At 32.2% G+C, this 15,747-nt stretch overlaps 3 protein-coding genes and 1 long non-coding RNA gene across 10 annotated transcripts; 3 read left to right on the top strand and 1 right to left on the bottom strand.

Annotated features, from left to right (window-relative positions):
* The first annotated feature begins 390 nt into the window (after positions 1 to 390).
* Positions 391 to 2,827, top strand: LOC123193318. 6 transcript variants are annotated; one of them, XR_006497053.1, is made up of 5 exons: positions 394 to 537; positions 1,011 to 1,117; positions 1,479 to 1,767; positions 2,160 to 2,279; positions 2,394 to 2,827. It is a non-coding gene; the product is annotated as an uncharacterized LOC123193318 (long non-coding RNA). The 6 variants fall into 6 exon arrangements; XR_006497052.1 differs by lacking the exon at positions 1,011 to 1,117 and having other exon boundaries at positions 391 to 537; XR_006497056.1 differs by lacking the exon at positions 1,479 to 1,767 and having other exon boundaries at positions 396 to 537.
* Positions 2,828 to 3,704: 877 nt separating this feature from the next.
* LOC123193317 (salt stress-induced hydrophobic peptide ESI3-like) lies at positions 3,705 to 4,374 on the top strand. 2 transcript variants are annotated; one of them, XM_044606218.1, is made up of 2 exons: positions 3,705 to 4,093; positions 4,181 to 4,374. In XM_044606218.1, the coding sequence occupies exons 1-2, from the start codon at positions 4,013 to 4,015 to the stop codon at positions 4,262 to 4,264; spliced, it is 165 nt and encodes a 54-aa protein (XP_044462153.1). In that variant the 5' UTR covers positions 3,705 to 4,012; the 3' UTR covers positions 4,265 to 4,374. The 2 variants fall into 2 exon arrangements, 1 of the variants encoding a protein (XP_044462153.1); XR_006497050.1 differs by having other exon boundaries at positions 3,705 to 4,099.
* A 607-nt stretch (positions 4,375 to 4,981) lies between these two features.
* LOC123193316 (40S ribosomal protein S23) lies at positions 4,982 to 6,870 on the top strand. Its single transcript, XM_044606217.1, has 5 exons — positions 4,982 to 5,120; positions 5,840 to 5,995; positions 6,090 to 6,216; positions 6,562 to 6,762; positions 6,800 to 6,870. The coding sequence occupies exons 1-4, from the start codon at positions 5,116 to 5,118 to the stop codon at positions 6,700 to 6,702; spliced, it is 429 nt and encodes a 142-aa protein (XP_044462152.1). The 5' UTR covers positions 4,982 to 5,115; the 3' UTR covers positions 6,703 to 6,762; positions 6,800 to 6,870.
* A 1,132-nt stretch (positions 6,871 to 8,002) lies between these two features.
* Positions 8,003 to 10,715, bottom strand: LOC123193315. The gene is made up of 8 exons (XM_044606216.1): positions 10,565 to 10,715; positions 10,318 to 10,464; positions 9,972 to 10,235; positions 9,844 to 9,878; positions 9,675 to 9,767; positions 9,435 to 9,591; positions 8,788 to 9,335; positions 8,003 to 8,557 (listed from the first exon to the last, which is right to left on the bottom strand). The coding sequence occupies exons 1-8, from the start codon at positions 10,668 to 10,670 to the stop codon at positions 8,186 to 8,188; spliced, it is 1,722 nt and encodes a 573-aa protein (XP_044462151.1). The 5' UTR covers positions 10,671 to 10,715; the 3' UTR covers positions 8,003 to 8,185.
* Positions 10,716 to 15,747: the final 5,032 nt, after the last annotated feature.

Here is a 15,747-nt window from a genome sequence, read left to right as displayed (position 1 = left end):
AGAAGAAAATAGTGGAAAGACTGACTAACGACAAGAATAGATTTTGGTCTTTGAAGAAAAAAGAGAAAAACCTATAGAGAAAAGTAAATTTTTCAAAACTTAATCTTAGGAAAAATTTTTAGTTTTTTGAACAAAATGGGATGGGAGTAATGATATAAATTTGAGAGTTTTAAGATTTAGTAATAAAATAATTATTTTACCTCTTATAACTAATGATTTTAACTAAGTTTAATAATTTATAGATAAATGTTTAAAATTTCAAAACGTCACAGATATGTTTTTTTTTGGGATAAGCCAACCCCTGGCTGGAAATAAGTCTTTGAGCCTTTTAAATATTTACAAAATTAACCATATTAAATTTATAAATATACAATATTTACTTAAATTTATGATACCAAAATATAAGCTAGACGGCGTAAATGTAATGACTTTAAATAAATGGGAAAGAAAACAGAAGTTAAAAGTTCTTACCATTTCTGAGTTTCTTTCTCGCTTTCTTCTCGTTAGTTTGGCTCCTTTCATTCCTCATATTCCCGGGTTTGCTTAATTTCTTAATTTCATATATTTGCATTTACTCAGTCAATTTTTTATGGGTTTCTTTTGGATTATTGGTTTGCCCTTGATTTCATTTATAGTTAATTTATTATGCGTGTTATTTGAATATTGCATTTGAGTAGATTCAAGAGCTTTTTTTTGTTATTTTTAATTGTGTGACTTAGTATTAGGTATATCTATCAGTAATCATGGGCTAGAATTGTTTGTTTGATGTCAGTATTTCTATCAAATTTCAAAGTGTTGGATGTAGTTTTGATATTTGATGAAATGCCTGAAAGAGAGAAATTACGTTACTTTTGATATTGGCAGTGAAACCTTCGGCGGAATAAGTTGTTAAAATTGGTACCATTCTCGCAAATTTGCGATTTTGAGTTGAAAGAAGGAATTTTTACTAATTATGAAGTTGCTCAGTGCCACATTTCTGTGGAAAGTGACTGTGTATCTTGTTTCGACAGATTGAAGGGTTGTGCAGTCCCAGTTTCAGTGTCAAATCTGCTTAGCGGGTCATGGATTTTTGTGGGGGTTATTAGATCAAAGAAGAAAATATTTTCTGACGCCAGTGGTATGGCCCTAGTTCATACTTGTAGTGTTGGTAATCTTTTCGCTAAGCAGTTTTAGGAGTTTGGGGTTATTAAATAAAATAGAGGAAGCTCTTTTGGGACCATAGTAATTGTCTTAGTTCAGTGTTTTAGTATTGCTAATCTTTATTTGGTTCTCACCTGTTCTTATTGCTTTTTTTTTTTTTTTTAACTATTGATATCTAAACACAACTCTTTTGTTTTGAAAAATAGTAAACTTGTTTAAGGTGTTCAATTTAGGATTTTTGTTTGTGTTCTCTAATATGCCATTTTTTGTGTTTCATGTTTGTCAAGAGTTTGTGAGTGCTGATTTCTCTTTGTGCTATAAATATGATTCTGATGTAGGCATGAGAAGAAGAAAAGAACATAAATGATATTAGAGGCAAAGATTGGAAATGAGTTCTGAAATTTGGCAAGCTGTTAAGGTGCATCACCACCTTATCAAAGCTGTTGGGAAAGATATAGGGAACAAAGTCTACAAGAGGCATTTAAGGGAATACAGATAACACAAGAGTTTTGGAAGGACAGAAACTTGTCCGATCCTTCATCTATACAACAAAAGATCAGACTTGCCCATGATTATACTTTTCTTCTCAGCAGTGTGTGCCATCATAAGACATGGCTCTCTTCATTGGTCTAATTTTATTATCCTTTCATCCATTCTGAAGGCTATTGTTATTATTATTATTATTTTTTTTGGTACGATCTCCAGTCAGATTGTGGTTGTCTCATACTTTGGAATAAATTGTTTTCAGATAATTGCATATGGTATTGATCAACTCATTCTATTTAGAATTGACAGACTACCAGTCATATACTTAGTCAGATAATGCTATGCAGGTTAAAATAATAGTGGGTTCCACTACTTGGTATAACAGTTTTATCAGTATGTGGTTTGCCGATTTTGTTGACCAACAACTGGCTCTCTTTTGTTTACTCAACTGCTAATTGTTGTAATGAAAGAGCGTACATGGTAAAGAACTACTTATGTTGTCATATCTTACCTTGATATTGTGATGATTGCAGGACCTATTGTTCTCCTACAACATTGCCGTGGATAAATCAGATCGAATAAAAAGATTACTTGGGAATTAAATCTGCTGCTAGTGTGGGCCTTCGACTTCCTGAGCCTTATCAGCCTTGATGGTTAGTGGGTATCAAGCACCTCAACGTATTCCTTTCTGGTTAATTTTTCTTTCTGCATAGCCCATAATACTGTATTAGAAATCTGACTGGCACCAATACCTATTTGTTTTGTAGCTTTTCTATCAACCATAGGGATTTGTTGATCCATTTTAATTTTCACCTAAGAAGGCCTGCTGCTGTTGCCTGAACCAGTTGCTGGCCGTAATATTTGCCACAGTAATAAAATTATAGTTGCTTGAACTTGAGGAAGAGTATGTTATTTCTAATATGGAAAGTGCAGCTGACTGTGCACCCCTCCTACCTGGCATTGGGTGCTCCCCTTAGAACACAAAATAAAAATATACATATGTGGCGCTGTGTGGACTCAAACCGAAGACCTTTAGTGTGTTTCACTGATGTGATAACCAACTACACCTAGACACCATGTTTATTATTTTGCATCCTCATTTTGTGATTCCTGCACGGCACATTTTACTGTGTTGGAAATTTGAGCAAATCCTTGATTGATTTTAATATTTAGTTCCCAACTGCAAGCTCATTATACGGTCTTGGAAATGTACACCAGTCCCTATGGTTTTTTAGTTTTAATCTCTTTGCTTTCAACCTTATGGAATTAATGGTCTATAAATCAGATTGGAGCCAATCTCCTATCATTTTTTAATTAATTTTCTTTGCCATCAACATCTTCATTGCTGTTGCTCATGAACCAGGTGCTGGAGCCAATGTTTTTAGTTTCTTTGTAGACCTTCCAATCTTAATTGCAGTAAGATTAAGGCAGGAACCAGACCAATCTATCTTAATTGCAAGATTAAGATAGTTTTTTATGTCTAGGCATTAATTTGATAGTTGCTTAATTCTGATATGGCACCACAAAATAAAAATATACCCCAATTCATAAAGAAATGAAGAAATATATCACTTTGTAACCCTTTCAAAGTGATATAAACAGTTGCTACAAAATTCTGTGAACCTAGTGGCATTTTATACCATTGATGGATCAAAATGGCAATACCAGATTCTTTAAACAAATATTTTGTAGCTGAATACATCTAAGTTCTTGTTCTCAACCGAGAAAATGTTGGAAAATTGTACTGAGAAGCCCTCAAATTAGGGTTTGATTTAAATTGAACTTGTTTAAGCTCGAGTTTGACTTAAGCGAACTCGAGTCTAAGAGTTAAATATTTTTGAGTTCGAACTTTAAAGACGTTTAGTTTGTCACGCTTGTGAGTTCAAAAAAATTTAATATGAATGGACTAAAATGATGTTGTTTTTACTAATATGTATTAAAATAATATTATTTTAATCATTTTTGTTCAACTATATTATCAAAGGGAGTTTAAAATTCGGTTCGAATTTAAGCTTAGATAAGTTCAATCATAGCTCAGTTTGAATTCAATTTTACCTTAAATGAGTGTAGACCACAACAGGATGAGGGCAGATCACAGACCTGAAACTTGATCAGGACCGTCGATACTTGAATATAAATTTCACCGCAGATTGGAATGTTGATACAAGTCAAAACAAAATACTACAGTACAGGCATAAATCCCATTCGTGGCAAACACTGACACGTGGCAATATACGCTTTGTGTGACATTAACACCTGTGCAAAACTGTTATATTGTTGTCCTCTTCTGGCATTCCCATCTTCAGCGTAAAACACCCGTATCTGTATGAAATTTACCAGTTTTCTAGTTCCAGCCATCATCATCATCTCTCATTAAAAAATCTTCATGGGTTCAGAGACATTCCTAGAAGTCATACTGGCCATCCTTCTCCCTCCTGTTGGAGTCTTTCTACGTTATGGCTGTGGAGTAAATGTTCTTTCTTAAACACTCATTGCTTTTAGAAGAAAAATGCACTGTGCAGAGATCTGATCATTTTTATTTCCTGTTTTGCAGGTGGAGTTCTGGATAGATTTGTTGCTGACAATATTGGGATATATACCTGGGATTATCTATGCAATTTATGTGTTAGTTGGATAGCAAAGGAAAAATATTTTTCTTTTTGGATCTTTATAATTAGTGAAAGTGTAGCACATATCATGTTGGGTATGTTTATTTTGGTGTAAATAAATGGAGGCTACTTTCTTTTCTTTCTTAATTCTTGATAATGCAATCATCTAGACGTATAATTGGACTACCGTATAGTGTAGTCCATGACAAAATGCGATTTTGTTGATTCCAAAGATAATTTGAACGGTAAAAGATATAAAATTTTTGAATAGAGAAAATTTTGATTCAAGATCTATTGATATTATATCAAAATAAAACATTTAAATTAATTAATATATTAATTATAAAATAATTATTAAATTTAAAGTTTTATCTATCATATTCGATGCGTACAGAGAATTACAATTTCGAAATTTTTATTTTTAGTAGGCAAAACAAGAGGTAGAATTGGATAGATAAATATTTTTTATAAATTATGAATATTATCAAAATAATAGAGTAATTGAAGATAATATTTTAAAAAATATATTTTTTTAATCGGGTTTCATCCGTATTTATTAAACAAATAAATCTAAATATAACTTAGATTTTTATCATAAAAACTCTAAAGATTTATTGGTTTTGGATAAATCAATGAATTCTTTCTAAACATAAACATTGAGCAGCTATAGGGGCAATTCCGTAATACAACGTAAAAAGCAACACTAATTCCGTCAACTAACTTAACCCTAACCCGAACTCGCGAAATAGAAGAGAAAGAGCTACGGCTATTACTGTGTATAACTATATGTGGCTTTAGGGTTAGGGTTTCCATCAGTCGCCTGGTCTTTTGTACCTACTGCTCCCACAGTTTCTCAGAGCTACTTTTTTTTTCTGCCAAAATGGGGTTCGTGTTTTCTTACCTCTACTTGCTTTGTTATTGCTTTTATGTGTTGATGGATCCTTTGTTATAGAGTTTTCTTGTTTTCTTTACTGGCGTTTTAAGGGCTTAAGTTTCAGTTGCTTTACATTTGCTTGGTTACTGAACAGATGAAACGATCGTGATTATGCTAAACATCTGGAGAATGAAATAGAAATAGACTGATATTTTTGTTAGTTTTATTTCTTAGTGTGGAATTTCAAGGTTTTTCCTTTCTTCTAAATAAAAAGCTCATAAAAATTGATTAATCTTTGATCGTAAAAAGGGACTTTTTTACAGTTTGAATATGCAAATTTGATTGAGATTTCTATATATAGCTGTTTGTTCTAATGTTACTCGTCAAAACTTGATAATTTTTATTAATATATGATTACTAAATGGAACTTGCCTTGGAGTTATTATGTGCAGTTCTTTTCCATGTCGAGAATTGTATTTTGTTGATTTTTCAGAGAAGGCCAATCTCCTCTGCTACTTTCCAACAATAAAACTTAGTTTAAAGCTAGTTTGAAATGAATTGTAGAAGTTTTAATGCTCTTGCATCACTCTTCTCCACCACTGGAAAAGTATCTGGTTATGCAACATCTTGTTCTGTTGCATTGTCAGAGAGAATTCTTTCTCCTGTAATTTGGAATGATTGATTTGCCAGAGAAAACGCATTACGATAATGAGGTTTGAGTTTTATGCAGGAAGACACGCGGTATGGGAGCCGGTCGTAAGCTGAAGACTCACCGTAGAAATCAGAGGTGGGCTGACAAGGCATACAAGAAGTCCAATCTTGGGAATGAATGGAAAAAGCCATTTGCTGGTTCATCCCATGCAAAAGGCATAGTCCTTGAGAAAATGTGAGATCTTCATCTTGCTTCATATGTCGAGTTTCTTAGTGTCCAGGTTTGCCTTACAATTTGAATCTGACAAATGGTCAATTGGCTTTTACAGTGGTATTGAGGCTAAGCAACCCAACTCTGCTATCAGAAAGTGTGCTCGTGTGCAGCTGATAAAAAACGGAAAGAAAATTGCCGCATTTGTACCCAATGATGGCTGCTTAAACTATATTGAGGAGAATGTAAGTTTGTTTATAAGTTAAAACACCATAAAAAAGAAAAAACTCATAATCTTTAGTTGCAACAGACATTGAATTAAATTTCTAAAACTTTTCTTGAGCATTGTCAGCAACTCATTTTTTTGGGGCTTAAATTATGTTTTGAGCTTCTGTTGCCCATTATTGTCTTCATAATTTTTTTAACCTTTGAATGGGAGTTAGTCATCTATATTTGCTCTGAATTTCCATTGACCAGTCTCATTTAGAATGCTATCATGCTTGGAAATCTTAAAGATTCTACTGTATTTTGTATGAGTTTTCTTGGCATGTTAGACTTATGAATAATAGTACTTGATGTGGGTGGAGCAGGATGAGGTGCTGATTGCTGGATTTGGGCGAAAGGGGCATGCCGTGGGGGATATTCCTGGAGTTAGATTCAAGGTTGTGAAAGTATCTGGCGTCTCTCTGCTGGCTCTATTCAAAGAGAAGAAGGAGAAGCCAAGATCATAGAAAATTGTGCGAGTTTATCATCCCCTGAACTGCTAGATTTACCAGTTATTTGAATGACAGTTTCAATTTTGTTTTTTTTTTTTTTTGGGAAGTTCAGTTGCAATTTTGTTGTAGAGAACTTTGTTGACCAATTTCAATTTATTAAATCAATACCATCAGTTTGTTAAAGAGCAAAACTTATAATTAGCTGTGCTAATGTGTTTGATGAGACAGTTGTCACTGTTCTGCATATGTTTTAGTATGTTGGTGCTAAATATTGAATATTTTTTCCTAATTATGCAAGCATAATTGATGAGATATTATGCCATCATAATCTATGAACTGTTCTCTGTTACTTGTCTAACAGGAAATGAAAATTTTGACAATTGAAGCATATGAAAGCAAAAATGACCTCTTAATGTTGAATGAAAACGCAGGCACTTCAGAGTAATGAACTGACAAATGTCTTTTAGCAACCGAGTCATCAAACAATGTTTGTAATTTATGATGGCAAGTAGCATAAAGTCTTTTTATTGTGACTATTAGTATCTTATAATATGTGATATGTATTATATGATATAACGTAAATGAAAAACAATATATATATATATATATATATATATATATATATATATTGAAGTGTATTAGAAATATGTATATCACATTATATGTATCATTAAAGTTAAAATATAAATTGATACATCTTTTTTAATTAAATTAGTTTAGATTGAACCCGGGGTCGTTTGACCCAGTTCAATAAAATCAGCGGATGAAAAAAAACTTTAATTTTACGTAATCCCTAAAACCTAAGTTAGAAAAACCATTTTTCTTATCCGGTTTTAGAGCGTGGATCTTTGCTATTTCTATTCCTGAGCTGGATCTTCAATCTTTCCTAGTTCTCGGAAACCTGTTAGTGATAAAACTGTTAATTGGAATGGTTTGCGTGTAAGAGTTTTAATTGTTTGAATGGTGAAAAATTCAGTTGAGAATGTTTTGGTCAAATTAATTTGGTTGATGGGTATGAGAATAAAAATTATGTGAAGAGACAAATAAGAATGATATTCTTACTGTAAAGTTAAGTATTTAATGTAAGGCTACAGTATTCACTCTATTTATGTTTTGGTTGCATTGCAGCATTGTTTATTCTTCTGTGATGAAGTTTAATATAAGATGCCTCCAAGGAGAAGTTTGACTGACAATGGTGGGATTCATGTATGAGAAAACATATATTCAAATCTCTCCTGCGACATGCTCTTTTTTACCATTTTTTCTTATATCTACCGCAAGCAGAAACAACCAAGTTATTCAACAGATTCAGACATGATTGTCGGTCGCAGAAACTATTAATGTAAAATCTCACTTTGTTGTGGATGGTTAGTTGCTAAAATGTTCTAAAAATCCTTGCAAAAACAAAATCGAGAACTGTAAGATCCTGAAGCACAATGGCTTTCAGAATTATAGAGGCCAAAAGTTCATATTGGGATGGAACCTTCGCTGCTTTCGGCTATATCTCTAATTCCGGGCTGAATTTAATAGTCTCAATATGTTTGCTTAAATATTCCACCTGATCATGGAAGCTGCACAAGTTTTCCTTGTCATCATCAGCAAGTATACGTAGAGGAGATTTGGTATCTTCAAGATTTGTGGTTCTTAGTCTGTCTACACCCTCTTTCTTCATTCCTAAAGGATGACACTTTTCTCCAGTTTTTTGGGAGTCAATCTTTGATAACGATCCACTGGTTTGAAGCTTGCTGCGCATTGTTCTAGTTGCTGCTCCATTGTGGTCAGCTATGCCTCTTCCAGTTCTAGAAGAACTGCTGTGAACCCCAGAATGGAACTTCAGGTCTCTTTTTGGTGTCAGTGCTACAGAACGCAGCTGTCAGTCAAAATAATTGAACAATTAGCTTGAAATGAATCTAACTGAATGAAACTCTAAATGATCTCATTACTGGATAAGTATACAATAAAATTATACGTACTCATTTTGTGTACACAAATGAGTATTTATTTTGAATTAAGAGTTAAGTAACAACTTATCACATAAAGTTTGTATTTATTTATGTATTTAAAGTGGTTCGTATACTATTACTCGTAAGTATAACTAACCGCATCAAAATAACCCGTGTTTGAAGATGGCATTCGAAGGCCCGAAGGTTTGATGCTTGATGAGATATTAGCAAGAACAGAACTCTTTCGGACTGAGATTGTCTTGGCATGTTGATTCAACGGCCTATTGTCTTGATCTCCTAGTGTAAAGCAGTTTCGATCGCAGATATGGTGCTCAGAATCCGATGCTTTCGAAGAATCATGATCAGAAGAAATCTCCTTACAAGTGCGCTCCAGGCTTTCTGTGGAACTGATAGATCTTTGATTGATAGAAGCAGGTGACCCAGAGAACCATCTATCAATAAAGCTAGAATTTAGTCCTTCAAATTTGTTTCCGGGGAAATTTCTCAGAGGAGAGGGTGAACCAGAAGAAACCAGTCTAGAGTCAATTTTTCTTCTAAGAGGGTTGAGAGAAAATCTACAAGCAGAATCAGATATGGCCTTGCCGAGTCCTGAAGACTTAGAAAAGGGAGTGTGTGAACTCAAAGAAGGCGATTTTGGGGATGATTTTTCCAGACAAGGTCTTTTTGATAGAATCATTTGTTGCCCTGAAAAGGAAGTTTGAAGTTGAAAAAAAAAAACAGTTTAAAGAGAAACGATAATAATGTTAACCTAAGAAGTTGAAGCTGAGCTCATTCAATGCTTACCTGGTGCAACTTTTTGAGCTTTATTTTCCATTTTCATATGATTTGAACCAGAAGATGCCCTCTTGCCGGGAGTTGTCAATGGAGAGTTGACATGGCTTGATGCCTTCAGTGGTTTAAGAGCTGATGAAGGACTGCAATATCCTCCTCTTGCAACTTTCTTGATTTAATTTAAGAGCAAAGTAACTAATGTCAACTTCAATGATATGAAAAAAAAACTGGTTGTAAATATTAGAAACATACTTGTGCTAGTGGAGGAACAGAAGTCGCCTTCGTGATCCTTTCAAAAACACCTTTGTGAACATTTTGCCTCTTCGAAGCTAGATTGGATTTCACCTGAATTGTCAAAGTGATAAAATCATGAACCAAGAAGCAACATTGATTGTACATGTCCAGCCTGATGACAACTTACCTTCACTATTGAGGAAACATCTGATTTCTTCAAACCTGAAAAGAATTAACACCACAACTTATCATTCAAACCTACCACAAATGTAAAACTTCCTGCCAGAACTTTCAGTTTCTCAGCAATATACTCACAGTGGGTATTCTGCAATCCATTTTCCCCTCCAAATTTGCAACTAGAAGTCCTAACATCGGTTGCTTTACTGGTTTCATGGATGGATGATTTTGAATCATCAAACAAGTCAATCTCCAGGCTTGCTAGTGATGAAAAATCTCTATTTATCAACGAGTTAGATTCAGCAGGACTCCAAATATTTTCTTCAACTTCAGGAATTAGCTGTATATCAGACTTCTTAAAACCTTTATTTACCCTACACAACTCTTCAGGATCCAGAACTCCTACAAATGCCAAAAAAAAATCCTTTAACCTTAACACAACTTGAATTATAAACAAGCTGATTTTCCTTTCACAAATACACACCAGCACTTGTAAAGAAGGCAGTATCCCATGCTAAACTTCTCCGAGTGTTAATCTCATGATTACTCTTTGCTTGTTCTTTCTCCAGGGACTCCGAAGGCACAATCCGAAAATCCAGCCCCCCAAACAACTCTTCAGGATCCAGAATTCCTGAAAACCAGATACATTTAAGAGCAAATTTAAATCAAAATCTATTTATGCTGTCAAAATTATGTGAGTTGAGGACCATTTTCAGGCTTCTTAAACTTACCAGGACTTGTGAAGAAGGCATCATCCCAAGCTAAACTCATGCGATGATCAATTTTTGACCCATATTCTGAAGAATTTTGATTCATTATTTCTGCAGCATTCCCCATATACTCTGCAAAAGTCAGTTCATTTGTAAATTTGTTTAGTCATCGAAATCCGGGGATGCCAGAAAACAGAAAAATGAATATGAAAAAACAAAATAAATCCAATTTAACTAAAAAATTAACTACAGAATTTGATCAAAATAATTTGAAAGACTTATACATACTTGAGAACTGACATTCTTGAACATGGTTTGATGATGTCTCCATTATTATTTTCAGATTCTTCTATGAAACAAAATGTTTTAATTTAGTCCTTAATCATACAAACATGGTAATTAATTATTTGTATTGAGGGAAAGAGAGGGAAATGAAAATTTTAAATTTCTACTAATTAAGTGTCATTAAAGCTGCAGTTATGTATTAGAAGACTGTTTCTATAGAATGCTTAAAAGTTCTTTGCAATTAGCAAATATAGCTATTAAGAATTTAATTGAATTGATATTCCCCAGGTCAATTACGTAATTAAAATAATATTTTATGAGTCGGGCCGGTTTTCAGCCCAAGACAAACCTTGGCCCAAAATTCTTTTAAACTCCCGAGCCCTCATTGGTGGATGTGAAATGACATTTTTATCCTTGTTCAATCCATTGTCAAAGCACGAACACCCCTTGCTGTGAAATTTAACAAATTTGTTCTACAATATAATTTGTTCAAGTTTAATTACAACTTTCAAGTGCATCACATTTTTATCAAGAAAAATATCTTGAAGATTGCCATCGGCCCAAAAGTTTAGCAAAAATAGTACAACTAAAGTGGGAATTTATCTCAATTTTTTAATAATGATACATTCATATAGAGATGATAATTAAATTCACGAAATCGAATTTTTAGTTCACTCTTTAAACAGAGAGTGAATTCTCTAATAAAACAAGAGTATGGATGGCTAAGATCCCTGTAGTCAATTATATGGATATATATTTTTTTGATCCATCCCCTCTGCAGTTCTTTCATTTCCTTATATATTCTCTAAACTTTTTACATATTGAATTATCTTTAAAAATTTTGAGTTATTACATATATTGACACTTTAGAAATATTATGTTAATTTTTTAACTTAGATAGAGAGAAGAAAGTATGATGAATCTTTCCTATGGGATAAACAGAAGAAGGAAAGAAATTTTTTTTCTCGCAAAATAGAGATAGAGATTCCTCGTCATCTTTGTATTAGGGACAAGAAAGGGGAGACGGACAAAAAAAGGTTTTCTTGCAATGATAGTGATGATGATTAAAGTATTCAATCTCTATTCATCGCATTGTCATCCATATCTTCATAAAAGTATCATATGACTTATTTGATATGAACTTTAAGATAAGAATGCCCTTTAATCTAGGCACATGCCCTACCAAAAAGCCGTAAAAGTGAAAAAAAAAGGCAAATTTTGGTGGTTGAAACTTTAATCAAGTGGGCAAATGAGATTATAGGGATTCAATAATTTACAATAATCCAAAACAAGTGATGGGCAAAATGTTGAACCCCACAGTAAGATTCTCAAGAAGGGTGAAGTTGAAGCAACTACAGACAAGAATCACTTTTTATATCTTCCGAAAGTGATTCTCAATTGCACATCACAACTTTTGCTCTTACTCAATCTGCATGATTTCAAAAGCCGCAAGTCCAATTCTTTTCCTTTTTCTAGTGTTTGAAGGCATTATTTGGGAGTCAATTGGGATCCCAAATTCTTAATAATTAAACACAATAATTTAGCAGTATTTTCTAAATATTTATTATTTATACAAAAAAAGGTGTTTTTAATTTTATGAATTGCCAAAATTATCATAATCATAATAGTAGACAGATTATTATTTAACATTTCTCGTACACTTCTAGTTGGAAAATTGGCCAAAAGACTTTTTCAAGGTAGCCAAATGTCAATTCTTTATAGAGTAAAAAAATGAAAATAAAAATAAAATTATGCGTATCCATTTAAAATACATAAAGATAAATTAATTAAAATAGACACTGAATTTGTCGCCTAAACCTTTTTCAGTAAGATTTCTCAACTTTTACCTTTTTAAGCAAATGATATTTTTCATTTCAAAAATACCCTTCATTTATTTCTTTTCATTTACAACAGTTTTCACAAATTAAGTTTTTATATTTCAGAGTATACAGATTAGCCATAATTTTTCTGTAATGAATAAGATTTACATATGAAATATAGATTAATTTATGATGTAATAATTGATATTATTATACCTTTACAAAATGATGAATATAAAATGGTGCACTTTTTTGAACGGATGCAAAAATGTGCGAAAGTGTAAAAGGGTGCGTGAAAATGAGAAGGTGTGCATGAAAGTCTGAAGAGGTGCGTGAAAATACAAATAGGTTTGTAAAAATATAAATGGGTGCATAAAAATATAAAAAGGTGCGTGAAAATACAAATAGGTGCGTGAAAATATAAATAAGTGTATAAAAATACAAACGGATGCATAAAATATAAAAAAGGTGCTTGAGAACATAAAAAATATATATTATATTATTAATATAATATATATTTATATATATAATATCTAATGTATTATATTAATAATATATTATTATATATATATTATATTAATAATATAATCTATAATATATTTTTATATAATAAAATAATATATAATATATATTTTATATATGTATATATAAGGGTGCGGGAAATGTAAAGCGGTGAGTCCCTTTGCATTTTTACGCACCCCTTTATATATAATATATAATATATTATATTATATTAGATATTATTATTATTATTATTACACACCCTTTTACACTTTCACGTACGCTTTTACACTTTCACGTATCCTTTCACAATTTCATGCATTCCTTTACAATTTTAGACACTCCTTCATAGTTTCATGCACCCTTTATACTTTCACGCACCTGCACCCCTTCAGCGTTGTCAAACTTTTTCAAACGTGTCGCACCCTTCCATGCACCCGCACTCTTCACGCACTCCTTCAGCGTTGTCTTACCCTTTAACGCACCCGCACCTTTTCAAAAGTGTCGCACCCTTTCATGTACTTTTTTACATTTTCGTACATTTTCGCATTCGCTCGAAAAAATGCACCGTTTTGAGAAAACGCCCACCCTTTCACTCATTTTCGTATCGTTTCGAAGAGACGCGCACCCTTTCTCACCCAGCACAACCCACACATCCTGTGTTAGTTATGTCCATCATTTTGTAAATGTATAAAAGTATATAAATATCAATTATTATATTAAAAATTAATTTGTTTTTCATTTTTAAATTTTATTCATTATAGAAAAATTAAGCTTAATCTGTATACTCTGAAATATAAGAGAAGATTAATTTGTGAAAACTACTGTAAATGAAAAGAAATAGAATGATGAGTATTTTTGAAATGAAAAATATCATTTGCTTAAAAAGGTGAAAGTTAAGAAATCTTATCAAAAAAGGTTTAGGGGACAAATTCAGTGCCTATTTTAATTAATTTCTCATACATAAATAAATACATATTTGATATGTATCATTAAGTGATTAATTGAAATTAAATTAATAATAAAATAATATTCAATTATATGATAACACATATCAAATAAATATCTATTTATATACTTAAAGTTAATACGTAAATCATTTCTTAGTTAAAAAACGTCGGCCACTCATGAAATAACAAAGTCTTCCTGAAATTTCTAAAATATTATAAATCCCCTTAAAGAATTCATATTATTTAAAGACTTTTTTGGGATTTTTGTTATTCAATTATCTAAGGGGATTAATGTATTGTTTATATTTCAATATATATTTTTGATGTTATTTGGTAGGAGTATTTGGTCCTAAAATGGGTTCAATTATTGTGGTAATTTAAAATTGAAAATGCAAAAGTCAAGACTCAAGGAGAATGTTGCACTTAACACTATATTAATAGTCAAAAGACAATGAATGGGAGACCTGACCTACCTTTTTTGTTTTAGTTGCTTAAAGTCTCTTCTCAGGACAGATGTTTAATATTCTGAATATATATTTTTTTTGTGATTAGACAAGATGAGAGGTTGTTTGGTAAATTACAAAAAAGACTATTGATTTTCCACCCAACAAGACTTAGTCATAACTTTGCAAACAAAATTTTATTATATATTATATTAAAACCTAGGTCTATCCCTATAAAAAAAAAAAAAGATGCGAAAGGTTGATTTAATATATGCCATATTTTTTTGTCAAATTAATGGCGGCTATATATTAAAGATTTGGCCAAAAGACTTGTTTCCACCCAACGTTAGGTATAAAATCAAACTCACATTTTGTTAATTTTTAAAAATTTAAACTCTCATTCATGAATTAAATTTTATTAAAATTTTTAATTAAAGTTAAAAATAAAAATATTATTTAATAAAATTTTTAAAAATTACAAGTTTTATTAAATTTGTTCTCTCAATGTAAAACTCTAATAATTTTTCCTATCAAAAATTTGAAAAGTGGTCATTTATTTTTAAAGGTTTTTTCTCTTTCTCTTCGACAACTCATTTCTTCTTTGTTGTTGGTCGGCCTTCTCTCCTTCTCCCTTGACCGGTCTATCTCCCTTGCTCTCCGTGACAAAGACCCTATAGTCTTTGTTCGAGACGAAGACAAAAGCGGTTGGGGGAGGGGGAAAATGATGACTGATTAAGGGAGAAGGATGAAAGGTTAGTTGACGACCAAAAAGGAATGAGTCATCGAAAAGAAAAAAAAAAAAACCCTAAGGGAGAAATGACTACTTTTTAAACTTTAGGTGGGGGAGGGGAATTGTTAGATTTTTTAATTAAGGAGAACAAAAATGATAAAATTTTAGTTTTTAAAAATTTTTTGTTAGATGATGGTTTTGCCTTTGGCTCATGGATGAAACTTTAAGTTTTTGAAAGTTGGCGCGGTGGGGGGGGGGGGGGGGGGGTGTGTGGGTGGAGTTTGGGATTACACCTAACATTGGGTGGGAACAAGTTTTTTGGTCTAAAGATTTTAAGCCATAAACACGGAAGCCTACTGTGATATGAAAGCATTACGTATTGTGTCTATAAGTGGCATCCAACCTACCTTATTTGACAAGCAAAATCGCTTATAGCATCCATTTTTTCTAACATAGACTTAGAAAAAATATTTCT

The sequence above is a fragment of the Mangifera indica genome, chromosome 12 (genome assembly GCF_011075055.1).
Source record: "Mangifera indica cultivar Alphonso chromosome 12, CATAS_Mindica_2.1, whole genome shotgun sequence".
Taxonomy (NCBI): domain Eukaryota; kingdom Viridiplantae; phylum Streptophyta; class Magnoliopsida; order Sapindales; family Anacardiaceae; genus Mangifera; species Mangifera indica.
The sequence above is the reverse complement of the archived record's forward strand: the minus strand, read 5'-3'. Positions and strand labels throughout refer to the sequence as shown.